Source organism: Rana temporaria, chromosome 8 (assembly GCF_905171775.1).
Source record: "Rana temporaria chromosome 8, aRanTem1.1, whole genome shotgun sequence".
Lineage (NCBI taxonomy): Eukaryota > Metazoa > Chordata > Amphibia > Anura > Ranidae > Rana > Rana temporaria.
Window position 1 is genome coordinate 48,293,530 of NC_053496.1, and position 26,058 is coordinate 48,319,587.

A 26,058-nucleotide genomic window follows, 5' to 3' on the forward strand; every position below is an offset into this window, starting at 1 on the left:
TTGTGTTTTACGGCACCACGTTCAGACACGATCGGTTAATTAACCGATGGTGTGTAGGCGCGTCGGACCATCAGTCAGCTTCATCGGTTAACCGATGACAACGGTCCTTCGGACCGTTCTCATCGGATGGACTGATCGTGTGTACAAGGCCTTAGACTGGAATGCCATTAAAGTTTGTGTGTGTGGAAAGGCAGGCATCCCAATACTTTTGACAATATAGTGTATATAGTAATATGCAATGTAAAATGTCTACAGGAAAAGCCCCTTAAATATTGAGCTTACCTCTCCACTCACTGAGATACAGATGTTGTTGGGGTAACTCATATGACAAAGTTGTACACTGACACTTCCGATGACTCCTTTCCCATAAGTAAATCTGTAAAAGACAATACAATGCTTTCATCCAATGCAGGAAGGTTTTTTTTTTTTGTCTATGATCTCATTAAGAGAGAGATTTTTCATGACTTCTTGTCCCTGTGACAACTATATCAGAAATTAGATAAGATGTTGTCACTGCATTAATGCAAGACGGGTCTTAGTGATGCTCCTGACCTGTATCTGCATGGTTTTATGATTGGCTGAAAATTGCACGAATAATCAGGTGTTTCTAATAATAGGCGATATCCTTATGGACTAAAGGCATTACACATCTTCCTACCTGCACCCTGTGCTTTTCACCAGCATAAAATGTCCATGGATCATGCATAGCTCCCAACTGTCCCTGATTTTGAGGGACTGTCCCTGATTTCGAGGGACTGTCCCAGCTTTCAAGGGAATGTCCCTGATTTCGAGGGAATGTCCCTGATTTCGAGGGACTGTCCCTGATTGGGAACAAAGTCCCTATTTCCTTCTCATTGTCCATCATTTTGGTCTGATCTATATAGTTATATGTAAAATGAATTTTTCACCTTTCAAAAAGTGTTTCCCAGTGCTAAACCTTTCATCCAATTTTTAAAATTGCTGCATTTGCAAATTTCATTTTATATATATATATATATATATATATATATATATATATATATATATATATATATATATATATAGAGATATTGTGACAGGAAGTCAGGTTAATCTGGGGGTGTTTTCACAGACGGGAGATACATTTCTGCCTTGTTTAGAAAATTCACCAATTACTATCAGGTGTCGGCTGCAGAGGTAGCCAGAAAGGTTTAAGGACGTTGGATAGCTTCAGCTGTTGAGAATGAGGAAATTAAGGCCTCTATAAGTTGTCCAGAGGATTACTGCTCAATGCTGCATCCTGAGGCTTGTTGAGTTAAGGAGAGCAGTGAGCTGAGGAAGACTTCTGAAGGTGAAGTGGTTGTTGATATCTTTGCTGTGTGATAAGAAAATCAAAAAGACTATCGTTTTCTGCTGGAAGACCAGCAGTGTCTGCCCAACAGTAGGCTGTGCCATTGGTAGGTTCCTGTGTTGTGAAGGTAGACGGCCCAAGTGGCCAGGGTATATTTTATGTTTTGTTTTGTTTATGCTGTTTGGATGCTTGCACTTGTTTCCAGAAATATGGAAGAATAAACCATAACCCTTGTTTTTCAACCACCCTCAGCTGCCTCTCTGTATAGTTCAGTGTGTAGTGCACCCACTCAGGAGGCCACCCCCCCCCCCCCCGGCTAACCCCTTACAATATATATATATATATATATATATATATATATATATATATATATATATATATATATATATATATATATATATATAATAGGAATAAAAGTGTTTTTTGTACATTTCTTCTTTAAGGGGGTGTGGCTAGGGGTGTGTCCTATGCCTACATACTTTTGCTAATAGGTGTCCCTTGTTCCCATCTCAAAAATTAGGAACGGATCATCAAAGGTTAGGGAGGTATGGATCCTGTAGTTTCATGGTGCCATTTGTTGCCCCACATCCAATTTGCATATGTGGGAACGGAGCCTTAATCTTTACATTTTGATGTCACAAGTTTATTTTTGTGTTCAAACATGAGAAATGTGGCATGGGTCTGCACATGTTAATGCATGACCTCTGTCTGTAGTCTGAGAACTGACATTTCCTGTGAAGAAACTTTAACCACTTGCCGCCCGCCAATGACAAATTGACGTTGGCAAAGTGGTTTCAATATCCTGAGTGGACGTCATATGACGTCCTCAGGATATTGAGCCACTGCACGCCCCCGGGGGCGCGCATCGCGGCGATCGTTGTTGCAGGGTGTCAGTCTGACACCCCGCAACACCGATCTAGGTAAAGAGTCTCTCACGGAGACTCTTTACCATGTGATCAGCCATGTCCAATCACGGCTGATCACGATGTAAACAAGAAAATACGTAAATCGGCTTTTCCTCACTCACGTCTGTCAGACACGAGTAGAGGAGAGCTGATCGGCCTGTGACAGGGGGGGTTTGTGCTGATCGATTATCAGCACAGCCCCCCCGGAGGATGCCCACTGGACCACCAGGGATGCCCACTGGACCACCAGGGATGCAAAAAAAAACACAGGTATGCCACCCTAGACCACCAGGGATGACAATGACACAAAAAGTTTTTTTATATATTTTTGGGGGATATTTATTATAGCAAAAAATTATTAAATTTTTTTCAAAATTGTCGCTCTATTTTTGTTTATAGCGCAAAAAATAAAAACCGCAGAGGTGATCAAATACCACCAAAGCTCTACTTGTGGGGAAAAAAAAGGACACCAATTTTGTTTGGGAGCCACGTCGCACGACCGCGCAATTGTCAGTTAAAGTGACGCAGTGCCGAATCGCAAAAAGTGGCCCTGTCATTGACCAGCAAAATGGTCCGGGGCTGAAGTGGTTAAATGTTCCCTTCACTGGAACTAAGGGGCCAAGCCCAACCCCTGAAATACAACCCCCCATCACAATATTGGGTGGCCCAATACTTTTGACAATATAGTGTGGATGAGCGAGTTTGTGGTGGAGAAACTTGACTGGCCTGTGCAAAGTTCTGACCTCAACCCGATAGAACACCCTTTGGATGAATTAGAGTGGAGACTGCGAGCCAGGCCTTCTCATCCAACATCAGTGCCTGACCTCACAAATACGCTTCTGGAAGAATAGTGAAACATTTCCATAGACACTCCTAAACCTTGTGGACAGCCTTCCCAGAAGAGTTGAAGCTGTTATAGCTGCAAAGGGTGGGCCAACTCTACGGACTAAGACTGGGGTGCCATTAAAGTTCATGTGTGTGTAAAGGTAGGTGTCCCAATACTTTTGACAATATAAGTATATATATATATATATATATATATACAGTGATACCTCGGTTCACGAACTTAATTCGTGAACTGACTCTGGTCGCGAACCGAATTGGTCACGAACCGAGGCACATTTTCCCATAGGGTTCAATGTAAATCCGATTAATCCGTGCTGACCTTTTTTTGGGGGTTTTTGAAGCACAAAAGTATGAAACAAATTACAATACACATTAGTACAGTATAGTAATGTATATTTTCTTCACAACCTTGCCACCTTTACTACTGCTCTGCACTTTCTTTTTGCCACCATGCTTGCGCTGCACATTCTTGTCACCTGCATTTCCACTTTGCACATTGTCACTTGCATTTCCACTTTGCACATTATCACTTGCATTTCCACTTTGCACATTATCACCTGCATTGCTGTTCTTGTCACCTTCATTGCTGCTCCGCACTTACAGTACTGTAGTACAGTACAGTACTGTATGTGCTAAAAAGCACACCAAAAATCCAAACATCACTTAAAATGTTTGCAGAGTACTCACAGTACTTATTTCTGTGTGTCTTCTTCTCTCCACAGTCTTCCTACAGGAAGTCACGACCATGTGAGAGCCTGGAAATAGCATTAAAATGGCCGCGGCTCCTGTTCGTGAACCGAGGCGGAGTTCGTGAACCGGAGCATATTTTTATGAACTTTTCTGTTCGTGAACCGAGTTGTTCGTGAACAGAAGCGTTCGTGAACCGAGGTATCACTGTATATATATATATAGCAGACCCAAATGAGGGACAAACAAGGAGGAGGGAGGGACAGAGGGACTTTGCAAATCAGGGACAGTCCCTCGAATTTAGGGACGTTTGGGAGCTATTCATTTGTGATCGTCAGCTTCTTCAAGTGCACATAATGTGGTAATTTCCTCATTATCCTGATTTTTCTGGAATATACTGCATTATGGCCACTAGATGGTGCTGACAATCATAGGTTATAAATGTATTCTGGAAATTACTGTGATTGACTCTGCAAAATGATTGGTGCCGCGTACACACGATCATTTTTCAGCATGGAAAAAAATTGTTTTAAAAAAATGTCATTTAAAATGATCGTGTGTGGGCTTCACATCATTTTTCAGGTTCTGAAAAACGACAATTTTTTTTTTTAGAACATTCTGCATTTTTTAACATCGTTTTAAACGATGTTGTTTTTCAGGTTGTAAAAAAATGATCGTGTGTTGGCTAAAATGACGTTAAAAATCTGTGCATGCTCAGAAGCAAGTTATGAGATGGGGGCGCTTGTTCTGGTAAAACTACTGTTCATAATGGAGTAAGCACATTCATCACGCTGTAACAGACAGAAAAGCGCGAATCATCTTTTACTAACACGGAATCAGCTAAAGCAGCCCAAAGGCGAATGGAACTGCCGTCATACGTGTTGTACGTCACCGCGCTTTGCTAGAGCATTTTTTAAGAACGATGGTGTGTGGGCAACGTCGTTTTAATGATGAAGTTGGAAAAACTACGTTTTTTCTACATGCTGAAAAACTTCGTTTTTTTTCATGTCGAAAAATGATCGTGTGTACGCAGCATCAGACATTCGCAGAGTTATTTTTTTTTTTTGCTTTGTTTTTAATAAAAATACCCTACTGTAGTAAATGTATTATATTTTATGGTATTATTTTATTGTATTTATATTGTATATGTACATTTTATTATATTTTTATTATTTTATCATATGTATTTTTATTATTAGTATTTATTATATTTATTTTATTCATTGTAACGGCCTTGTGATCAATGTGCCAACATACAATGTTAGATTGTGGTTTGTATTGTGTGATGTGTGTTGGAACACAGTTGTGTTGTAATTTAAGTCACATTATATAACAACCAGAGCCACCTGACTGGCTAGATAACAACTATTTTCTACAAGTTATCTCAATGGTAATCTATTATCGGAGGAGATAAGTGGCAGTTTGTTGCACAGAAGCTTTCCTATCTGTCTGCCACGGATGATGGTAGAAATTACTTTATAACTGACTACTTCTCTGCTTTAAAGGGAACGTATAATAAATGTATTGGGCCAGATTCACGTAGCGCAGCGGATCTATAGATCCGCTCAATCTACGTGAATTAAGATCCGCTCCCGCAAGTTTAGGAGGCAAGTGGCTAATTCACAAACAACTTACCTCCAAACTTGCGACGGCGGATCCTAACTCCCCCGGCGGAATTCAAATTCCGCGGCTAGGGGAGTGTACTATTTAAATCAGGCGCGTTCCCGCGCCGATTTAAATGCGCAGGCGCCGTCCGGGAAATTTCCCGGCGTGCATTGCTCCCACTGACGTCGCTAGGACGTCAGTGGTTTTGACGCTTACGTAAACGACGTCCGTCCGTATTCGAGAACGACTTACGCAAACGACGTTAAAAAATTCAAATTCGACGTGGGAACGCCGGCTATACTTAACATTGGCTGCGCCTGATAAAAGAAGGGGTAAGTATACGACGGGTACGCCGCTACGGAAACGTCGTAAGAAGACTGCGTCGGGTCCGCGTACGTTCGTGAATTTGCGTATCTCGCTGATTTACATATTATTTATCGTAAATCAGCGGGAACGCCCCCAGCGCCATTTTTAAATTTAAAAATAGATCCGACAGTGTAACACAGTGTAACACTGTCGGATCTTGCCCTATCTATGCGTAACTGATTCTATGAATCAGGCACATAGATAGGACCAGTGTAAGTCAGAGATACGATGGTGTATCTGTAGATACACCAACGTATCTCTTTGTGAATCTGGCCCATTAAGTTTAATTACCTTTACACATTTATAAAGTAATAGTTTATATCACTATTTAAAGTTTTGACTCGCAAGACGAGCAGAATTCAAGCTAAATAGGCCTGCAGCACTTCATTTGGCCTGAGGTACGGGGGCGCAGAAGCCGAGCAGAACCCGAAAATAGGCCTGCAGTACCTCATTTGGCCTGAGGTACGGGGACGCAGGAGCCGAACATTGGCCTGCAGTACCTTATTTAGCCACATTCAGTACTGCATCCCATTGAAGTCAATGCGGAACAAATTATTTTCGTTTCCATTGACTTCAATGGGAAAACTCACTTTGATATGCGAGTACTTTGGATTACGAGCATACTCCTGGAACGGACCATGCTCGTATTCCGAGGTTTAACTGAATTGGGCTTTTGAAGCCCAGCACTGTCTGCACTCCTGCAGGCTGCCTTTGCAGGTTTAAAGTTTATACCAAGGAAGATGATCAAGAACAAAATATGTAATATATTGCAGTTTACTTATATGAAGGCTGCATTGGTTTTTGCACAAACATGTCATTTTGAGGTTTTTCTCACACACAGCATAGGCATACAGTATATACAATTACACCCCAAAGAACGTCAAAGCCTATATGCATAGAGTGGCCCGCAAACCAAAGGGCACCTTTTGGCTTACAAGGGGCATAAATTACACATGTAATTTCCCGACTACCTATCACATTTCTTGAGGCCCTGGAGCACCAGGGCAGTGCAAACATCCACAAGATGACCATGTTTTAACCACTTAATCACCGCCTTATAGACGATATACGTCTACAAGGCGGCCGCTTAACTCTGGGAGGACGTCCTTGGGGCGCGCACACGGGAGTTTCCATGACCGCTGGGTCCAGAGGACCCGGCGCATCACGGATCGCGGTAAATTGGCGCTGATAGCGGCCATTTACCACATGATCGCTCCGTCCAATGACGGAGCGATCACATGTAAACAAACCGGCGTCATTTGATGACGCCAGTTCCTACCTCCTCTCTCTGTACAGTGTGAGAGGGGGGAGCGCGGGTGTCAGCAGCGCTGTGGCTGGATCTGTGACTATTGCAGTCACAGATCCATCCATCCCTGCTCAGCCATCCCTGCAACCCCCGCCCCAATACTCTACAATACCCCCTGCAATACACTCTGCAATACCCCCTGTGCCAATACTCTGCAATACCCCCTGCGCTAATACTCTGCAATACCCCCTGCAATACCCCCTGCGCTAATACTCTGCAATACCCCCTGCAATACACTCTGCAATACCCCCTGTGCTAATACTCTGCAATACCCCCTGCAATACCCCCTGCGCCAGTACTCTGCAATACCCCCTGCGCCAGTACTCTGCAATACCCCCTGCGCCAGTACTCTGCAATACCCCCTGCGCCAGTACTCTGCAATACCCCCTGCGCCAGTACTCTGCAATACCCCCTGCGCCAATACTCTGCAATACCCCCCGCGCCAATACTCTGCAATACCCCCCGCGCCAATACTCTGCAATACCCCCCGCGCCAATACTCTGCAATACCCCCCGCGCCAATACTCTGCAATACCCCCCGCGCCAATACTCTGCAATATCCCCCGCGCCAATACTCTGCAATACCCCCCGCGCCAATACTCTGCAATACCCCCCGCACAATACTCTGCAATACCCCCCGCACAATACTCTGCAATACCCGGAAAAAAAATGCGTTTTAACCACGTCCTGCCCACCGGCCGTCATATGACGTCCTTGAATTTGTGCAGGGATATCTGAATGATGCCTGCAGCTACAGGCATCATTCAGATATCCTCTTTTTCAGTCGTCGATTCTCTACACCATAGGAACAATCATGTCGGCTGTTCCGCCTCTTAAATGTTCTTACGGGAGGCGAAAGGGGACCACCCCCCTCCCTTCTCCCTCCGGTGCTTCTTCCGACTCACCGCTACGATCAAAGCAGGGATCGTTTTTTTTTCAGGCTTCCCAGCCTAGAGGTGAGATGTGGGGTCTTATTGACCCCATATCTCACTGTAAAGAGGACCTGTCATGCTATATTCCTATTACAAGGGATGTTTACATTCCTTGTAATAGGAATAAAAGTGATAAAAACATTTATTTTTGGGGAAAAACATGTCAAACTAAAATAAATATTGTAAAATGACCAATAAAAAAAAAAAATTTTTTAAAGCGCCCCTGTTCCCGTGTGCTCGTATACAGAAGCGACCGCACTCTTAAGTCCCGCCCACATATAAAAACTTTGTTCAAACCACACATGTGAGGTATCGCTGCGAACGTTAGAGCGAGAACAATAATTTTGGCCCTAGACCTCTTCTCCAACAAAAAAGATGTAACCAGTAAAAATATTTAAAGCGTCACCTATGGGGATTTTTAAGTAGCGAAGTTTGGCGCCATTCCACAAGTGTGTGCAATTTTGAAGGGTGACATGTTGGGTATCTATTGACTCGGCGTAACTTCATCTTTCATATTATGCAAAAACATTGGGCCAACTTTAATGTTTTTTTTTTTTTAAAGCACAAAATCGTTTTATTTCCAAAAAAAATAAAAATTCCTGCGAAAATAACGTGTGCGATAAAAAGTTGCAACGACCGCCATTGTATTCTCTAGGGTCTTTGCTAAAAAAGCATATATAATGTTTTGGGGTTCTATGTAATTTTCTAGCAAATAAATTATGATTTTTCCATGTAGGAGAGGAATGTCAGAATTGGTCTGGGTGTTCGAGAACCCCTGATGGTGCTCCCTGCATGTTGGGCCAGCTATAGCAGTACCTATTCCTATAAGCCAAGTAAGCCTAGGATAATGGTATGCGGCTTCCCCCCAGGAATGCCATGTTCATTGGCCAAGTAGTAAAGGAGGGTGAAGAAAGGATAAACAAAGGAGTTCTTGTGGTTCCAGATGTGCATCTGCCCACAGGGGTTGGCAGGGACTGGGGTCTCTCAGAAACATAGTCAGATTGGTCACTTGAGACAGCAGGTGGAGATATGGTCAGCAAACAGGCAAAGGATTGGTCCAGGCAGCAGTCAGAAATGTGGTCAATAAACAGTCAAGGTCAGTACAGGCGGAAGGCAGAGGCAACACTGAACTGGTGTGGCAATGATCAGAAACACTGTTGCTGACTTAAACCGGTCTGGTGACACAGACTGGTGTGAGAATCAGGTGCTAGCTTACACTGGTCTGGTGACACTGGGACTGGTGTGAGAATCAGGTGCTAGCTTACACTGGTCTGGTGACACTGGGACTGGTGTGAGAATCAGGTGCTAGCTTACACTGGTCTGGTGACACTGGGACTGGTGTGAGAATCAGGTGCTAGCTTACACTGGTCTGGTGACACTGGGACTGGTGTGAGAATCAGGTGCTAGCTTACACCGGTCTGGTGACACTGCAACTGATATATGGCGGTTATAAGGAACACCGTTGTCGGCAAACACTAGTCTAGTGACACTGGGACTGGTGTGGCGGTGATGAGAAAATTGTTCCTTGCTGCACTGGTCTGGTGTGGTGGCAATCAGGAACACTGACTCTAGCTACACTGGTCTGACGACACTTTGACTGGTGTCACAGTGATCTGAGAAAACTGCGACTGGCTGCTTCTTCATAAGTGAGGCTGGGGTAGGGGTAAAACTGCATGGTTGAGCCACAGTTTTACTGGCCCTCACTGCCCCCTTTTAGCTGCAGTGACTGGGGGAGTACACATGCCACAGCTACAATGCTTTGCATCCGTGGCAGCAATTATACCCTCTCCTACTCACGCCAATCATGACCTGTTCAAGTGAATGTTTTTTTCGTTTATGTTATTTTCGTTTTTTTTTTCTTTTTTCGTAAATTTGTAAATTCGTAAGTTCGGGAAATTCGAAAACTTCGGAAATTCGAAAATTCTGAATTTTCGGATTTCCGAAAAAGAAAAAAAAAGAAAGAAAAGAAAAAACGAAATTTCCGAAAAAAAACGAATGAAACGAAAACAAAAACGGAAATTCAAAAAATTCGGAAATTTCCCATTTTCGATTTTCGAACTTGAGATTTTTGAATGTTACAATTTCGAAATTTCAAATTTTTTATTTTCGAATTTTTTATAATTCGAAATTTCGAAAATTCGACATTTCGAAAATTCGAATGTGAAAAATTCGTAAATTCGAAAAAATGAAAAACTCAAAATTTCTAAAATTCTTAATTAGAAAATAAAATGAAATATTCGAAATTTGAAAAGTCGAAAATTGAAAATTTCGAAATTCGAAAGTTAAAATTTCGAAAATTCGAAATTCAAAAATGAAAAATTCGTAAATTCGAAAGTTCGTAAATTCGAAATTTCGAAAAAAAATTGAAATTTGAAAATTCAAAATTCAAAATTTTGAAAATCGAAAATTCGTTCTTCTGCTCTCTCTCGCTCCTCCTCTCGTCCCGACCAGATGCTATGATGCCGCTGGGAGGCGGAGCATCCAACCAGCTAAGCAACGTGCACGCCGTGCACCAGATCTATGGGGGCGGCACTGGCAGTCGCTCCCCACAGTATGCGGCGTGACGGACCTAACGGTGACACACAGAAAGGCAGCCAGCCGCGGAAGGCGGAAGCCAGCCGCGGGAGGCGGCAGCTCCGCGGCAAGCAATTTCAGCGGGTGGCTGCCTCTGAATTGGAAAGATGTTTGGGGGGTTTTTCGTGCGGGGGGGGCCACGAAACGCCGCCCCCCGCAAAGTGTCGCCCTAGATACATCTCTGCTATAGTAACTGAACCTAACTCACTGCATCATGCTGAATTATTTTGGATGAGTTCTCTCTTGAAGCTCTCCCAGGCACCTCATGGATCTCCAGTCCATGAAGAGTCACCTCTGGCACTTCTCTAGAACTCCATCCCTCACAGAATTGTTTCTGGATATTGAGCAGGCTTTTCAGGCTGTGAATCTTGAACACCCGGAGAGGCCTAGCAGCCAGGAGAACACCTGGATAGGCCTCAGGTCTAACAGCCAGGAGCTGTTTAACACACATCCGCCCAGACCAAGATCACCTGACTTCTTCCAAATAAATAGCTTCTCCCAGCATTCATAGCAGCAAATCTAATTGGCTGAGAAAGGTATGTTTATTCATAACCTGAACTCACTGTAGCTCATCACTCTAATGTCAAAGGCAACAGCGCCACCTACTGACAAAAGTGAGAAACCACAGCTAAACAGGATTAGGAGAGAAGCATTTGATCACTAAACACTACAAATTTGACAGGCTGGCTACCACCCAGCACGACTAAATTTATCTTTAGCCCTGCTTTAGGAACAAGGGTGCATCAGCTCTTTGAAGAGCAAACCGAACACGGGTGGTTATTCACGTGTGAACGAGCCCTAATGGTGACTTATAGGGGTTGATTTAATACATGGTGCACTTTGCAAAGTGCAGTTGCACTCTGCAAGAGCAGTTGCTCCAGAGCTTAGTAAATGAGAAAAACTCGGCTGACTTCCATCATCCAATCATGTGCAAGTAAAATTATTTTTTTCTTTGCACGTGAATGGGTACTTTTTGCAAAGTGAAACTTTACCTCATTTACTAAGCTCAGGAGCAATTTCACTTGCAGAGTGCACAGTCTGTTTGCCTTTAATAAATCAACCGCGTATTGACACTTTGGGGTTGATTTACTAAAGGCAAACAGACTGTAAACTTTGCAAAATGCAGTTGCTCCAGAGCATAAGGTAAAGCTTCACTTTGCACTAATTTCCAATCACATGCAAGAATTCCCAATCACGTGCACGTGCATAATTGGATGATGAAAGTCAGCAGAGCTTCTGCTCATTTACTAAGGTTTGGAGCAACAACTCTTGTAGATTGCAACCACACTTTGCAAAGTGCACAGTCTATTTGCCTTTAGTAAATCAGTAACACTTAACATGAGTGGCAGTGATCAGAGAAACATGACTGGTGTGGCGGTGATTAGAGACAGTTTCAGCACTGGTCTGGCAACATTGTACTGCTGTGGTGGTGATCAGAGACAATGGCTGGCGGCACTGACATAGTGATATCAGAGCAGCTAGCCATTGTACATGATCACCACCACCACAGTACAATGCCATCATAGTGACATTGCTATTGCTCTGGTGACAGTATGTAAAAAAAAAAAAAAATGTAATTAAAAAAATTTTTTAAATACCATCACCAGGGCAAAGCAGTGTCACCATATTGTCCCTGTACTGCTCTGGGGAGGCAATGTTTTTTTTTCTAACACTGTGATTGCTTATACAGTCATCATGACCGTATAAGCAATCAGTTTCCACCCGGAGTTGAAGGACATATGGATACGTCCTCTTAAGGCCCATACACACGATCAGACTTTTTGACAACAATGGTCCGACAGACGTGTTTTTTCGGACAATCTGACTGTGTGTATACTCCATCGGACAATTGTTTTCGGTTTTTCATCGGACAAATGTTCGCTGTGAACGCTCTCAAACTTTCCGGCAACAAATGTCCGATGGAGGATAATCCGATCGTGTGTACACAAGTCCATCAGACTAAAGTCCAAAGTATAAACACGCATGCTCAGAACCAATGCTAAAGATCAGACAACAATTGCAGAAGTTGCCCAAAGGGTGGCAGTAAAGAGCTGAAAAACCATGTGATTTGGTGAATGTTGGCTGAAAAAGTACTGCCGTGTGTATGCAGAACAAGTTCATGGCCAATGCCCCTTCGGACCAAAACCAACGGAAAAGTCTGATGGAAGTCCGATCGTGTGTATGAGGCTTTAGAATGATGCTTGTCCTGCTCGGCCACTATGTATGGATGGTTAATAAACAAAATAATCTCTCTAGGGCAAAAGGTGAGGCCGATCTCCTAAGTCATTCAGCTGTGTGTATAATATGATATTTTAATATTCAGGTCTATCCACAGCAAAGGCTCCCATCGGTCAAACTCACCTGGCGCACACTTTAACTGGAAAATTGTCCTCTAAAGTATATATTTTTGAAGGAGCTTCTATCGTACAATCAAAGCGGGGAAGAACTGAAAAAAAGACAAACAAACTTGTTAGAGGTAAGGCAATACTCACAATGGGCTCTGGCTATTCAGCTATTGAATTTCAGCCTGGTGAGCATTTTAAAGACTAGAATTTTCACTCTCTGACCAGCAGAAGAGACTGTTCCCCAAATTCCTGCAAAGCATTGACAAGCTTTTGGGTTGCAACCCCTGTTGCTAATAAATCTAATGTAACATGCTCAGAGAACCTCAGTAAGGGCCTATTCAGACATTGGGGCTTATTTATAAAAAATAAAAAAAATCTGCTGTGTGGCTGTCTCGGCAGCAAAGGGGATAACGGATAGATCTTCCACCCCCCACACTTCCAGCCGCGATCGGGGCATCCCCGCTGCCTCCATTCCTCAATCCCACATCGGCCTGAACAATTCCGCGGCAAGCTCGCGGCGACCGCATTTAGGAAAGGCCTAGCGGTGTGCCGCGCTTGCTCCTCACAAACCCCCTCAAACTTCACTAAACCACCCCTGCCCCTGGAGGATCTCTACCATCGGCCCTTGGTGCCCCAGAGCCCCCTCCTCCCTACAACCGTGCCTCATCCAGCTGCACAGCCCCCGGCTCGGGCCTAGTCCCAGTCGGCGGCCACCTTGCTACACCCCAGCAACTGTGATATTGCTGGGACATAGCCCCACTCCCCTTCCCCAGCCCTAAAGCTGGGATTTGGCTCCCACCCCCACATCCTCAGGTCCAACAGCTCCAATTCCAGGGTCCGCCACCACTTAGTGTTTGATCCAGGGCTCCCCCGATCGCCCTTGTGGGATCAGGAAGATATTTTTTTCCCCCGGTCACGGCAGATTGGCATCGCCTTCCTCTGGATCAAACGGGGAGGAAGATTGGGGAACCCACTTGGAAATCGCCCTTCTTATCATTGAATACCTCCCCGACCAATTATAACTTTCCCCGGCGTTTTTCTGCGATTATGTCTAATCTGAGATACTCTGCAGAAATCATTTGGGGTCTAAAGCCATTTGCCTCAATATTACCAGCCGTCACCAAAAAAGCTCTAAGGAATGAGCAACTGTTAAGAATCAATCTACGATCGACAGTCAAAAATTACACGCATTTACCCCAACCTAAGCACATATCATGCGCTTTGGTCAATACAAGGTCGGCAGTAAAACACCGACAAGAAATCCATGATTTCATTCTACAAAACGATTTAGACTGCCTTTTTATCACAGAAAGCTGGCTCACAGCCGACTGTAACACCATTCTAGGAGAATTGGTGCCAGAGAATTATCGCATTCTAACAGAAAACAGAGTGGGGCAAAGAGGAGGAGGCCTGGCGGTGATCCACAAGACTCACCTCTCGATCACTAAACCAGGCCTTCAGTACTTACTTCCATTTATGGAAACCCTCACTCTGCAACTGCAAACAAATCCCCAGGACACTGTTCACATACTCCTGTGCTATAGACCACCGGGTCCAAAAATGCAAAAAAGAGTTCATCTCCACCTATACCCTAAACACCAAACATCTCCTGCTGCTCGGGGATTTTAACCTCTGGGCCAACTCCTCACAGGACCCCATCGCCGACGCCTGCATTGACCACTTGGAAGGATTAGGTCTGCAGCAACTAGTATGTGGGCCCACACATGCTTCAGGTCACACGCTCGATCTCATTTTCAGACAAGATCTGGAAATCAATTTTCTGGAAAATGAGCCACAACCATGGACTGATCACCATGCCATTAAATTCACAATCAACATAAACACCCCCTCAAAAAAACGGTAAAAACGGTGACAACACACTGGACTAGATCTCAGAAGAAGAAGCTCCACTCGGAACTCTTCAAAACTACATTAGGGAACAAAATAAAAACAATCCAACTACATCAAACAGCCACAGAAACTATTGATGCTATAAACAAGGCTCTACTACAGTCAGCCGACTTAGTAGCGCCAAAACGCACAACGTGCATCCAGAAAAACAACTCCAGCTGGTGAAATTGAACCCTTTCACTTCTGAAAAATGCACGGTGTCATGCGGAGTCCCCCAGGGATCCCCTCTGTCGCCTGTTCTTTTTAATATCTATCTCCGCCCTCGTTTTGAAATCATCAGCAACCAGAAGTTACTTTATCACTCTTATGCAGATGACACACAACTATATTTTCGCATCTGCAACAAAAAGGATCATTATCTCGGACTAGAGAAATGGATTTCTTTGATAGAAAAGTGGATGACAAAGAGTTACCTTAAACTCAATGGCTCAAAAACAGAACTTCTCCTGTTTCAGGCCAATCGGAAGATTTATCCCGCAACAACATGGACGCCCCCGCCCATTCTGGGTCAATCCATCACCCCCAGTAGCTGCAGGCATCATTCAGATATCACTGCACAAAGTCGAGAACGTCTTCGGTAGGCAAGTGGTTAAAATTGCGCACGCTCATGGAATGGCGACAAACTACGGTATTTAAAAATCTCCATAGGCAGTGTTTTAAATGCCTTTACAGGTTACAGAGGAGGTCTAGCGCTAGAATTATTGCTCTCGCTCTAACGCTTGCAGCGGTACCTCACATGTGTGGTGCAAGCACCGTTTACATATGCGTGCAAATTTATATTCGCTATTGTCTTCCTAATTCTCCTTCCAGCCAAGGAGTCTAAAGCCTCGTACACACAATCGGATTTCCATTGGACAAATCTGTGCATTTTTTTCCGAAGGGCGTTGGCCGTGAACTTGTTCTGCATACAGACGGCAGAACTTTTTCAGCCAACATACACAAAACTAAGTTGTTTTTCAGCTCTTTAGCGCCACCCTTTGGGCAACTTCTGCTAAAGCCGTTCAAAAAAAGGGGGGATAGGGTTGGGACTTTAGATGAGGCATATGATAGAAACTACCACAGGCCTCCATCCCTGTAAATTGATACAAAGGGGGGGGGAGGGTTTGGGACTTTAAATGAGATTCGTTTTAAGTAGTATGCGATTAAATATATATCTATGGAATATAAAAAATATTTCCATAATAGCCAGGCTCAAAGTTGCCAACCAAAAAAGCACTAAACCAAATTAATCTGTCTAGCTGTATGCATTAAAAACAGAGGTTTAGTTGCATGTATTTGCAAATACCTGTGTAAGCTGCAGGCCAACGTCAAGGCACTCCGTGTCCTGCAGTCCTAACTATGAATTTTATAGTCTCCTAAAAAGGAGCACAGGCGTGCCAATCAATAGATAGGGGGCAGGTGATCACCTAAACCCGCCCCTACCTATAGTTGGTCTGGCAAAAAAGAGCACTGGAAAAACAAAAGAAATGCAGGAGTGGAACCAAACATGCCTACCAAACCAAAATACCACCAAACTAAAGGCGGACCACATCAACCTGGGTCAGCTAGTCAAAAATGACAATGCATAATTAACTCTCAGTGGTAGATCTGTGGAGGCACTTTATTCCACTCCTGAAACGCATCTCCATCCCTGGATAGTGTTCAAAAAAAGGGAGGGTCCCTACGGATATGAGTTGACTCTAGCATCCGGCGCTGGTAATTTGAATAAAGGTAAGGCCACTTGGTCACAGTGGGAAAGGTGGTCTAGAGCAGCAACATTTTTATGATTAATTTCTATAACTTATTTAAAATTAATGTTTTTCTCTTTGTGACATAACGATAAGTTGGACTTTGATTGCCTTAAACTTGATGTTATGTAGGTTTCACTCTGTATGGCCATGTTATCAGTTTTTTAACCTGTTTGTGTTTAAGCACACAATCCTGAGTAGGGATGAGCTTCGTGTTCGAGTCGAACTCATGTTCGACTCGAACATTGCCTGTTTGGCGAACAACGAACAATTTGGGGTGTTCGCGGCAAATTCGAAAAGCCTCGAAACACCCTGTTAAAGTCTATGGGAGAAACCTAAAGTGCTAATTTTAAAGGCTAATATGCAATTTATTGTGCTAAAAGTGTTTGGGGACCTGGGTCCTGGCCCAGGGGACAAATATCAATGCAAAAAAAGTTTTAAAAACAGCCGTTCTTTCGGGAGCAGTGAATTTAATAATGCTAAAAGTGAAACAATAAAAGTGAAATATTACTTTAAATTTCGTACCTAGGGGGGGTGTAAAGTTAGCATGTGAAATAGGGCATGTTTCCCGTACATAGAACTGTCCCTGCACAAAGTGTCATTTCTGAAAGGAAAAAAAGTCTTTTAAAACCGGACTTGCGGCAATAATGAATTGTCAGCTCTGACAATTCAGAGAGAATTCATTCATTAAAAAAAGAAAAAGCGTGGTGTCCCCCCAAATTCCATTACCAGGCCCTTCAGGTCTGGTATGGATATTAAGGGGAACCCCACCATCAATTTAAAAGAAAAATTACGTGGGGTTCCCCCCAAATATCCATTACAGACCCTTCAGGTCTGGTGTGGATTTTAAGGGGAACTCCACCCCAAATTTAAAAAAAAATGGCATGGAGTTCCCCCAAAAATCCACACCAGACCCCTTATCCGAGCATGTTAACCTGGCCGGCCGCAGAAAAGAGGGGGGCACTGAAGGGTCTGGAATGGATATTTGGGGGGAACCCCACGTCTTTTTTTTTTAATTGGCGGGGTTCCCCTTAATATCCATACCAGACCTGAAGGGCCTGGTAATTGAATTTGGGGGGACCCCATGCTTCTTTTTTTTTTTATGAATGAATTCTCTCTGAATTGCCAGAGCCGACAATTCATTATAGCCGCAAGTCCGGTTTTAAAAGCCTTTTTTTCCCTTTCAGAAATGACACTTTGTGCAGGGACAGTTCTATGTACGGGAAACATGTGCTATTTCACATGCTAACTTTACACCCCCCCCCCCCAGGTACAAAATTTAAAGGAATATTTCACTTTTATTGTTTCACTTTTAGCATTATTAAATTCACTGCTCCCGAAAAAACGGCAGTTTTTAAAACTTTTTTTTGCATTGATACATGTCCCCTGGGACAGGACCCAGGTCCCCAAACACTTTTTAGGACAATAACTTGCATATTAGCCTTTAAAATTAGCACTTAATATTTCAAATGTTCAAATCCCATAGACTAACGGGGTTCTAAAGTTCACACGAACATTTGGTGTGTTCGCAAGTTCTGGTGCGAACCGAACAGGGGGGTGTTCGGCTCATCCCTAATCCTGAGACGTTTGTTACCGTCTCCTAATGTATGACAACGCCATACAATGTATGTTTATATTTATCTTGTTTATGATAAACTTCAATAAAAATCTACCCACTTAGCAGAAAGCCCTACTGTATCTACTCAATAGAAATGTTATGCACTCAGTGCAGTCAGCACAGCGCGCTGGACTCCTTCCTGGATGAAACGCCGGAAGGAGTCCAGCGCGCTGTGCTGACTATTATCCTCTGGGGAATTGGACACCATTAGGAAGACACTGCCACTATCCTATCCTCTGCTTGTTTACATCTGCTGATGGTACGTGCATTCGGAGCGGGGGTCTTACATGTTGTGGAGGGATTGTTGTTTTAGAAAATAATAAACGGGATTACACTATTTTTGGTACCCTTTTGTATTTTTATGTGGAACTTTACCCTCATTGACCCCAGCTTGAGTAACGGATGATCCAGTGAAAAAAGATACCTCTTATTGCCTTTATTACCTGGCCTTCTGGTGAGTGAGTACCCCGAAGGGGAGTGTGCCCCACGTGTGGTGTTTTCTCTGGGAAGAGGTGTAGGATACGTTATAGACTGTCTTCACTTTTCTGATTTGCAAATCTGTCACCAACGAATGCTTCTATGAAATTGGACATTTTAACCAATAACTAAGCGCTGTTTATCAATAGAAATACTATGTGCCCCATATCCACTAAATGGAAAAGCTATGCCCCCGTATACACTAGATGGAAAGGCTATGCCACCTACTGTATGTTAACATATGCACTCAATAGAGAGGCTATGTTACTTATATGCACTCAGTAGAAAGGCTATGCCCTTCAAATCCACCAAATTGAAAGGTTATGCCTACCATATCCACTTCATAGAAAGGCTATACCCACATATCTAATCAATGAAAATGTTATGCCCCTGTATTTATTCAATGGAAAGAGTATGCCACCCTTAGCCACTCAATGAAAAGGCTATGCCCTTGTATCCACTTAGACTATGCCCTTATATTTAGGTAGCGGAAAGGCTATGCCACCCATGTCTGATATATAACCCCCTTCCCCATCATATTCCCTTAATAGAGAGTCTATGTCTCATTTATGCACCTCAAAGCTTTACATTTCAGTTTTGATTGAGGTGTAATTTAACTTCCTACATAATCACTACTACTCAGTTAGAAGTAATTCATTCTCTATTTAGTTTCAGGCACTCACCCTTCTCTAGAACAATGAAGGTCTGTACTGGGGTATTCTCCACAAGGATGGTGTAGGTGCCCAGAATAGGGTCAGATGTCAGTTTGAAGCTCAGTTCTGCGATGCACATTCTGGTGGGGACTTTGAGCCATTGAGCGATTCGGTTATTTTGGGGATCCTGAACAATAAAGGTGAGAAAGCCAAGAAACATCCAGTTACATCACCATGCTTGACTAATAGAACTTGTGGGACAAAGTGACAAAATTAACGTAAAGCAAGGAAACTATTTGGAAATTATAGCAAGCTCTCAATGCCTAAAATCTCCAATCCTCATTTTATAGTCTATCTGTCAGGAAGGACAGCATCCTGTGCATAGGCACTGGCTTATTCATGTCCTTTACATGCATGTAGGAAATGTGAATGTGCTAATGCATGTGCACACGCGCATGATCGTGGGTATATGCACACAGCTATTTAAACTGAGTCTGTGCTATGCTTCAGTACTGTCTTGTCTACAGTGTTTCCGTGCATTCCTGCAACCTGTTCCTCTGCACCTGGCTACTGTTTCCGACCTGGCTTGTCTTGACTACTCCTGAACTCCACCTGCACAGACCTTGGCTTGCCTCTGACCTCGCTTCTCCCTGTGCCCCTTGCTGCTGCTCCACAGATCTGTTAGAGACTTGGCCTGTATCCTAAATTCACTCCTGCCTACGCATCTGCACCTGATTTGTGCCTGTGTATGACCTGGTTTGTCTGACTCTGTCTCTGTTCCCATCAATGTTGGGCCTCTGGCTGCAAGCCTCTGCCTATATTCCTCTGGCACCTGTTCACCACCTGTCTGCTTCCAGCCTGTACCTGTCTGCTGTTGCTAGTGCCAGCCTGCTTCTGTCTCCTGCTCACTGGTGTCCATCTGGCACTCCTGCTCCGCTGTGGTCTACTGACAGTCTTCCCCTGCTTGACCCAGAGTGTGCCTCCAGCCCTGCTGCTAGCAAGACCAACAGGCACTCGTGCCACTCTGTACTCCTGTGCCTTCTGTCTGCTCTAATATGGGCCCCGAGTCAGAGGTGTAAAATAGGCCTTTGTTATCGTGTCAGGCTCTTCTACCAGGTACATGATGTTAGAAGAGCAACAGCATGTAATGTAAAGTACTGTGAACTATATACTGTATGCATTACACTTATCTATGCAGCAGGTGGTGTTCTAGTATTATAGTGTTATAATGTGTATTCTATGATATGACAGGATGTACCATCTATCTAAGTTCAGTGCACTTGTATGTGGTTAGCTCCTGCTTCATGTTCTCATGCTGTAAAAACATGCATTGCCAAATCTCCATAAAAGCAAAGCTATTGCTGCAAACTAGAAACTTCCAGTGCATTATTTCAATACTCTCCTGTAGATGTGGTTAGTTGAAACGTGTCGGGTGGACCACATCTACAACATCGCACCAATTCCAGCACCTTGATATGCCTTTTTTTACTACCTAAAATGTGAGTGTTTTTATCTATACTTTACATTAAACATTAAAAATTTCTATAACGGTATAACGCTATGCAGTGTTCTTTTTCAATTTTGATCATTACGCATGAATATGTGGATACCGGCTGTTTGTCCTTCATAAGAACCACGCCATACAATTTTTGAATCCCAATTGAAGACTCGGTTTGCTGAGCTTTACCAGGACCAGCTGTACCTTTTCGGTTAATACCAACAAGCCTTTCATGACTTATGAGGTATAAGCCTCTTTAAGTCTGTGATATCCAGTAAGCCTCTTTTCAATTGGTGGTGGTCCTTCTAGCAACTTTGCTCTTCACTTGAAAAGAAACATCCTCATTTGGACTTTGTTTAGTTCCTTGGATCTTAACTTTTATTTTGTTTGGACTATTAGTCACACATGATTCACGTCTGTGGTCACTTTAATAATTTATCTATTTAATTCAAGTTTTTTTTATATAGAGGTGTCTAATGTATGATTATTGCATTGCATTCCTTATATTTTATTCACAAACAGGTCGATCACAACACCTGTATATATATATTATTAGCGCTACATTTTTTCCTTATCCAAGTGGTTAAATACGAAATTCTGATCTAATTTCATTGTGTCTAATGTCTGTTCAGTTCACTTTTCAAAAAATACCAGAGCCGACCACCAACACTTACCGTCAGCTCCACTATGGAATACTGCAAGAAAAAAGAACATTAAATTAGAGGAAACAATCGGTCTAATTACATATCTCACCTCTTATGCAAAGAACACAGAGTACAGCACAGAAATACCGCTGTGCAGTCTCTTGTATATAATAAATCAAAATTATATCTAGGAGAACATATAATGTGTAGGTCTCTCAGAGGAGATTTCCTATTGGCTTATTCACTGTATCTGGAAAAGAGACCACTGTGCCCACGCTCCTGGGGGTGGAAAAGAACATTTGCTGCAGAAGTGAAAGAAGAAGGTTTCCAAACACATTTCCAATTCACATTAAATCTGTTCTCCGATCAGGCAGGATTGTCCATTACCCAGGTTTCCATAAATCTGCCTGGTCTGGAATGAATCAAGGCTCAAGCTGATTTGCTTATCTCTAATTAGAATGTATAATACCTGCACCCAATGCATTTAACATGGACTAACACTAAGACCCCTTTCACACTGAGGCGGTTTTCCGGCATTTTAGCGCTAGAAATAGCCTCTAAATAGCGCCTGAAAACTGCCTCCCATAAATTTCAGTGTGTCTTTTTCACACTGGGGCAGTGCACTTGCGGGACATTACAAAAAGTCCCGCAAGCAGCATCTTTGTCGTGGTTTGGGAGCAATGTATTTAGCACTACCAAAGCACCCTGCTGTGCTTCGGAAGCGCTGCATCACAGGCCCTTTTTTGGGGGTTAAAAGCGATGTTTAAACAGCGGTAAAGCACCACTAAAACGAGTGGCCCCAGTGTGAAAGGGGTCTAACCTTAACCACTTCATGTCAGGGCAGTTTTTACATTTTCACGCACAATTTTTTGCTAGGAAATTACTTAAGGTCCCCAAATATTATATATTTTCTGAAAGTAGAAGCCCTGGAGAATAAAATGGTGGTCACAATTTTTTATGTGACACAATCGTTGTGCAACTGTCTATGAAACACGAATGTTCAGGGGAAAAAACACATAAAAGTTGGGGTTTGCGTTGAGAAAACAGACACCAAACACATCAAGACTCAAAATTGCATGCGCCCCAAAAATAGTTAAAAACTGTGGACACTTTAAAAGCCTACTGTGCAGGTTATTAGTTAAGGCCCTGTACACATTAGGCGATTTGGAAATGTGGGCAGAATTGCCGTGATTCTGGCGCAATTCCAAACACACATATGGCAACTGATCTGAGGTTTGAAGATCATGAGGTTGATCTGAAGTTTATGTACTGGGGCTGATCTGAGGTCTAAATTGCATGCATTTGAGCTGATCTGAGGTCTGAGGTGCATGCATTGGAGCTGATCTGAAGTTCATGCATTGGAGGTTATCTGAGTTCTGAAGTGCATGCATTGGGGATGATCTGAGATCTGAAGTTCATGCATTGGAGCTGATCTGAGATCTGAAGTTCATGCATTGGAGCTGATCTGAGGTCGGAAGTGCATGAATTGGAGCTGATCTGAGCTCTGCAGTGCATGCATTGGGGATGATCTGAGGTGCATGCATTGGAGCTGATCTGAAATCTGAAGTGCATGAATTGAAGCTGATCTGAGCTCTGCAGTGCATGCATTGGGGATGATCTGAGATGCATGCATTGGAGCTGATCTGAGATCTGAAGTTCATGCATTGGAGCTGATCTGAGATCTGAAGTTCATGAATTGGAGCTGATCTGAGCTCTGCAGTGCATGCATTGGGGATGATCTGAGATGCATGCATTGGAGCTGATCTAAGGTCTGAAGTGCATACATTGTAGCTGATCTGAGCACTGCAGTGCATGTACTGAGCTGATCTGAGGTCTAAAGTTTATGTAACAGGGCTGATCCGAAGTCATGGGTTTATGTTTTTTTTTTTTTTATAAAACATTAATTGCACAAATGTCAGAGGCATTCGTGCAAATTAAAAACATGTCCCACATTTTTTCCAAGAGATTAATGCCTGTACCATCAGCTCCATCAAAAGGCCACAATGCAGTACAGTTTTCTAAAAATCCTCAATAAGAAAATGGTGCCGCATTTTGGCCATTAGATGGAGCGGACGATACAGGCATCAATCTCTTAGATAGAATACTGGCCATTATATGCTTCTGACATTTGTGCAATGAATGTTTTATAAATAGACCCCTTAGTAACGAAAAGTTTGATAACCCCTGTTCTAAGGCTGCATTCACACCTGAACGCGGCGTATTGTACCGCGATTTGCCGTGACAAATTGCAGCGTTTTGTCCCTCGATTTGCCGCAACAAAACGCGTCGTTTTTTAAGCCTACAATACGCCGGAGGGGTGATTTGTCGGCTATGCCGAAAGCCAAAAGCCGCCTGAAAAAAAGGGTCCAGGACTTGTTTTGAGCTTCAGGCGTACAGCGTTTCGGCGTTCGGCGTGGAGATGTGAACCATCTCCATAGCCGACAATGTTAATCACCCCTCCAGCGTATTTCAGCGTCGGGCGTAAAAATGCCTAGGTGTGAATGCAGTCTAACTCTTCCTCTGTACTACTCTACACTTGTACTAAACTTTTTCTTTCCTTGTATGTGTCCCCATTGTTTGTGTCCCGTGTTTCAACAGGAAGTGAGAGATAATTGCCCCAGTAAGGACACAGATAGAAAAACTTGACATTCTAGCCTTTCCCTACCACATTTAAAACAAGTGAATGCATTTCGACTGGAGTTGGACTATCAAAATAAGAAGTGGCATGAGCTGGTACCCTATGGCAAGGTCTAGATGAGAAACCGAAGTACTGAGCAGCTAGGCTGTGCTCACTGTATGGATTTCAGGGCTTACATGTTAAAGTTCTGACTGCAGTGTGCTTTTAAATATCAATATATTACCATCGGCTTTTTGCACAAAAAGTTCTCATCTAACGTCACAATGCGAAAGCCAACTGCAAAAAAAGACAAAACATAAGACTAACCTGTGTACAATATATTTGTTCTAATATTTTATGACTTAAATTGGTAATAAAATTTAAAAAGCAGTGATGTTCAGGGACCCAAAAGTACCCAAAAAGACATCAGCATTTATATAGATATAAGGGCCCAGATTCAGGTAGGGGCGCGCACTGATACGGCGGCGCAGCGTATTGTTTTTACGCTACGCCTCCGTAAATTACTGGAGCTACGCTGCATTCACAAAGCATTTGCTCCGTAATTTGCGGCGGCGTATCGTAAAAGGGGCTGGCGTAAGCGCGCGTAATTTAAATGATCGCATAGGGGGCGTGGATCATTTAAATTAGGCGCGTTCCTGCGCCAAACGTCCTGCGCAACGCCCTGTCGGGAAAATTTCCTGACGTGCATTGCGGTAAATGACGTCGCAAGGACGTCATTGGCTTTGACGTGAACGTAAATGGCGTCCAGCGCCATTCACGAACGAGTTACGCAAAATTTCAAAATCGCGACACGGGAACGACGTCCATACTTACCATTGGCTGCGCCTCCTAATAGCAGGAGCAGCCTTACGGCGAAAACGGCGTACGCAAACGATGTAAAAAACGAGCGCCGGCCGCGCGTACGTTTGTGAATCGGCGTTAGTATGCAATTTGCATACTCTACGCTGACAACTACGGGGTGCGCCACCTAGCGGCCAGCGGCAGATTTCACCCTAAGATACGACGGCATAAGAGACTTATGCCAGTCGTCTCTTAGGCTACAGTCGGCGTATCTAGCTTTCTGAATACAGAAAGTAGATACGCCAGCGCTACTTAGCAATTACGCTGCGTATCTATGTATACGCAGGCGTAATTGCTTTCTGAATCTACCCCACTGTATATATCTATATAAAGCAAAAAAAGGTTTCTTTTTTCCCCCCCATAATTTTTTTTTCTGGATAATTGGTACAAACAAAAAGGTTATCATACAGAATGTGCAAATAACGCTTATATTGGAAGAATGGTACAGTATGTGCAGTTCATAATAATTTGTACTCTTAACGTAATAATAATTGTTAAGCATGGATGAACAGTTGGACCATTATCAGTTTAACATTTTAACAATTCTAGATTACTTGTCAAAAACCTGAGTAGTTTAGAGTATTTTAGTGTATGATAAAGTATATTAAAATAAGATAAAATAGGAATAAAATAAAAAACAAAAATATAAAAATAAAAGAATAAAAAACAAAAAAAAAAAAATATGAATTATAAAAATACAAGGGAAACGAAAAGTAGTTTTTTTAGCCCTCTGGGACAGGAAGTGAAAGGAAATATCCTTGGAGGGCATTGGAGAGATTTTCCTTTACTCACTGACCTGTATACACAACAGGAAGTAAAAGAAAATCTCTTGAAAATGAAGGCATTCCCATCTTTTCTCTGGAACAAGTGTCCCCATAACTATTCCCTTTACAACACAAAACATTGCATTTTCACTTACATATGTCAGCGGTCACCAGAATAAATAAGAACTGAAGGTGAGGTGGAATCTGTATAATGAAGTTATGGGCAGCAACTAAAGAATGTGACAGAAGTAATGACTCTTTGCGAAGCTATAAACAAATGAAAACAGAGCTTTGGTTTTAAAGCCTAAGCTCATCTAGAAAGGCTTTCCACAAGATTTTGGAGGTTGTCTATAGGAATTTGCAACCATTCTGCCAATAAAATAAAATAAAAACAGTTGTGGGATCAGGTACTAA

At 43.0% G+C, this 26,058-nt stretch overlaps 1 protein-coding gene across 1 annotated transcript in view; it reads right to left on the minus strand.

Moving 5' to 3' along the window:
- The window catches only part of LOC120910393 (alpha-2-macroglobulin-like protein 1), a 182,277-nt gene that overhangs the window by 145,770 nt on the left and 10,449 nt on the right, over nucleotides 1-26,058 (minus strand). The window contains exons 4-8 of the mRNA XM_040322150.1: nucleotides 24,264-24,316; nucleotides 21,433-21,453; nucleotides 19,291-19,447; nucleotides 12,891-12,975; nucleotides 283-376 (exon numbers count right to left, since the gene is read on the minus strand). Of these exons, the coding sequence (XP_040178084.1) occupies nucleotides 283-376; nucleotides 12,891-12,975; nucleotides 19,291-19,447; nucleotides 21,433-21,453; nucleotides 24,264-24,316 (410 nt within the window). The remainder of the gene's footprint in view (nucleotides 1-282; nucleotides 377-12,890; nucleotides 12,976-19,290; nucleotides 19,448-21,432; nucleotides 21,454-24,263; nucleotides 24,317-26,058) is intronic.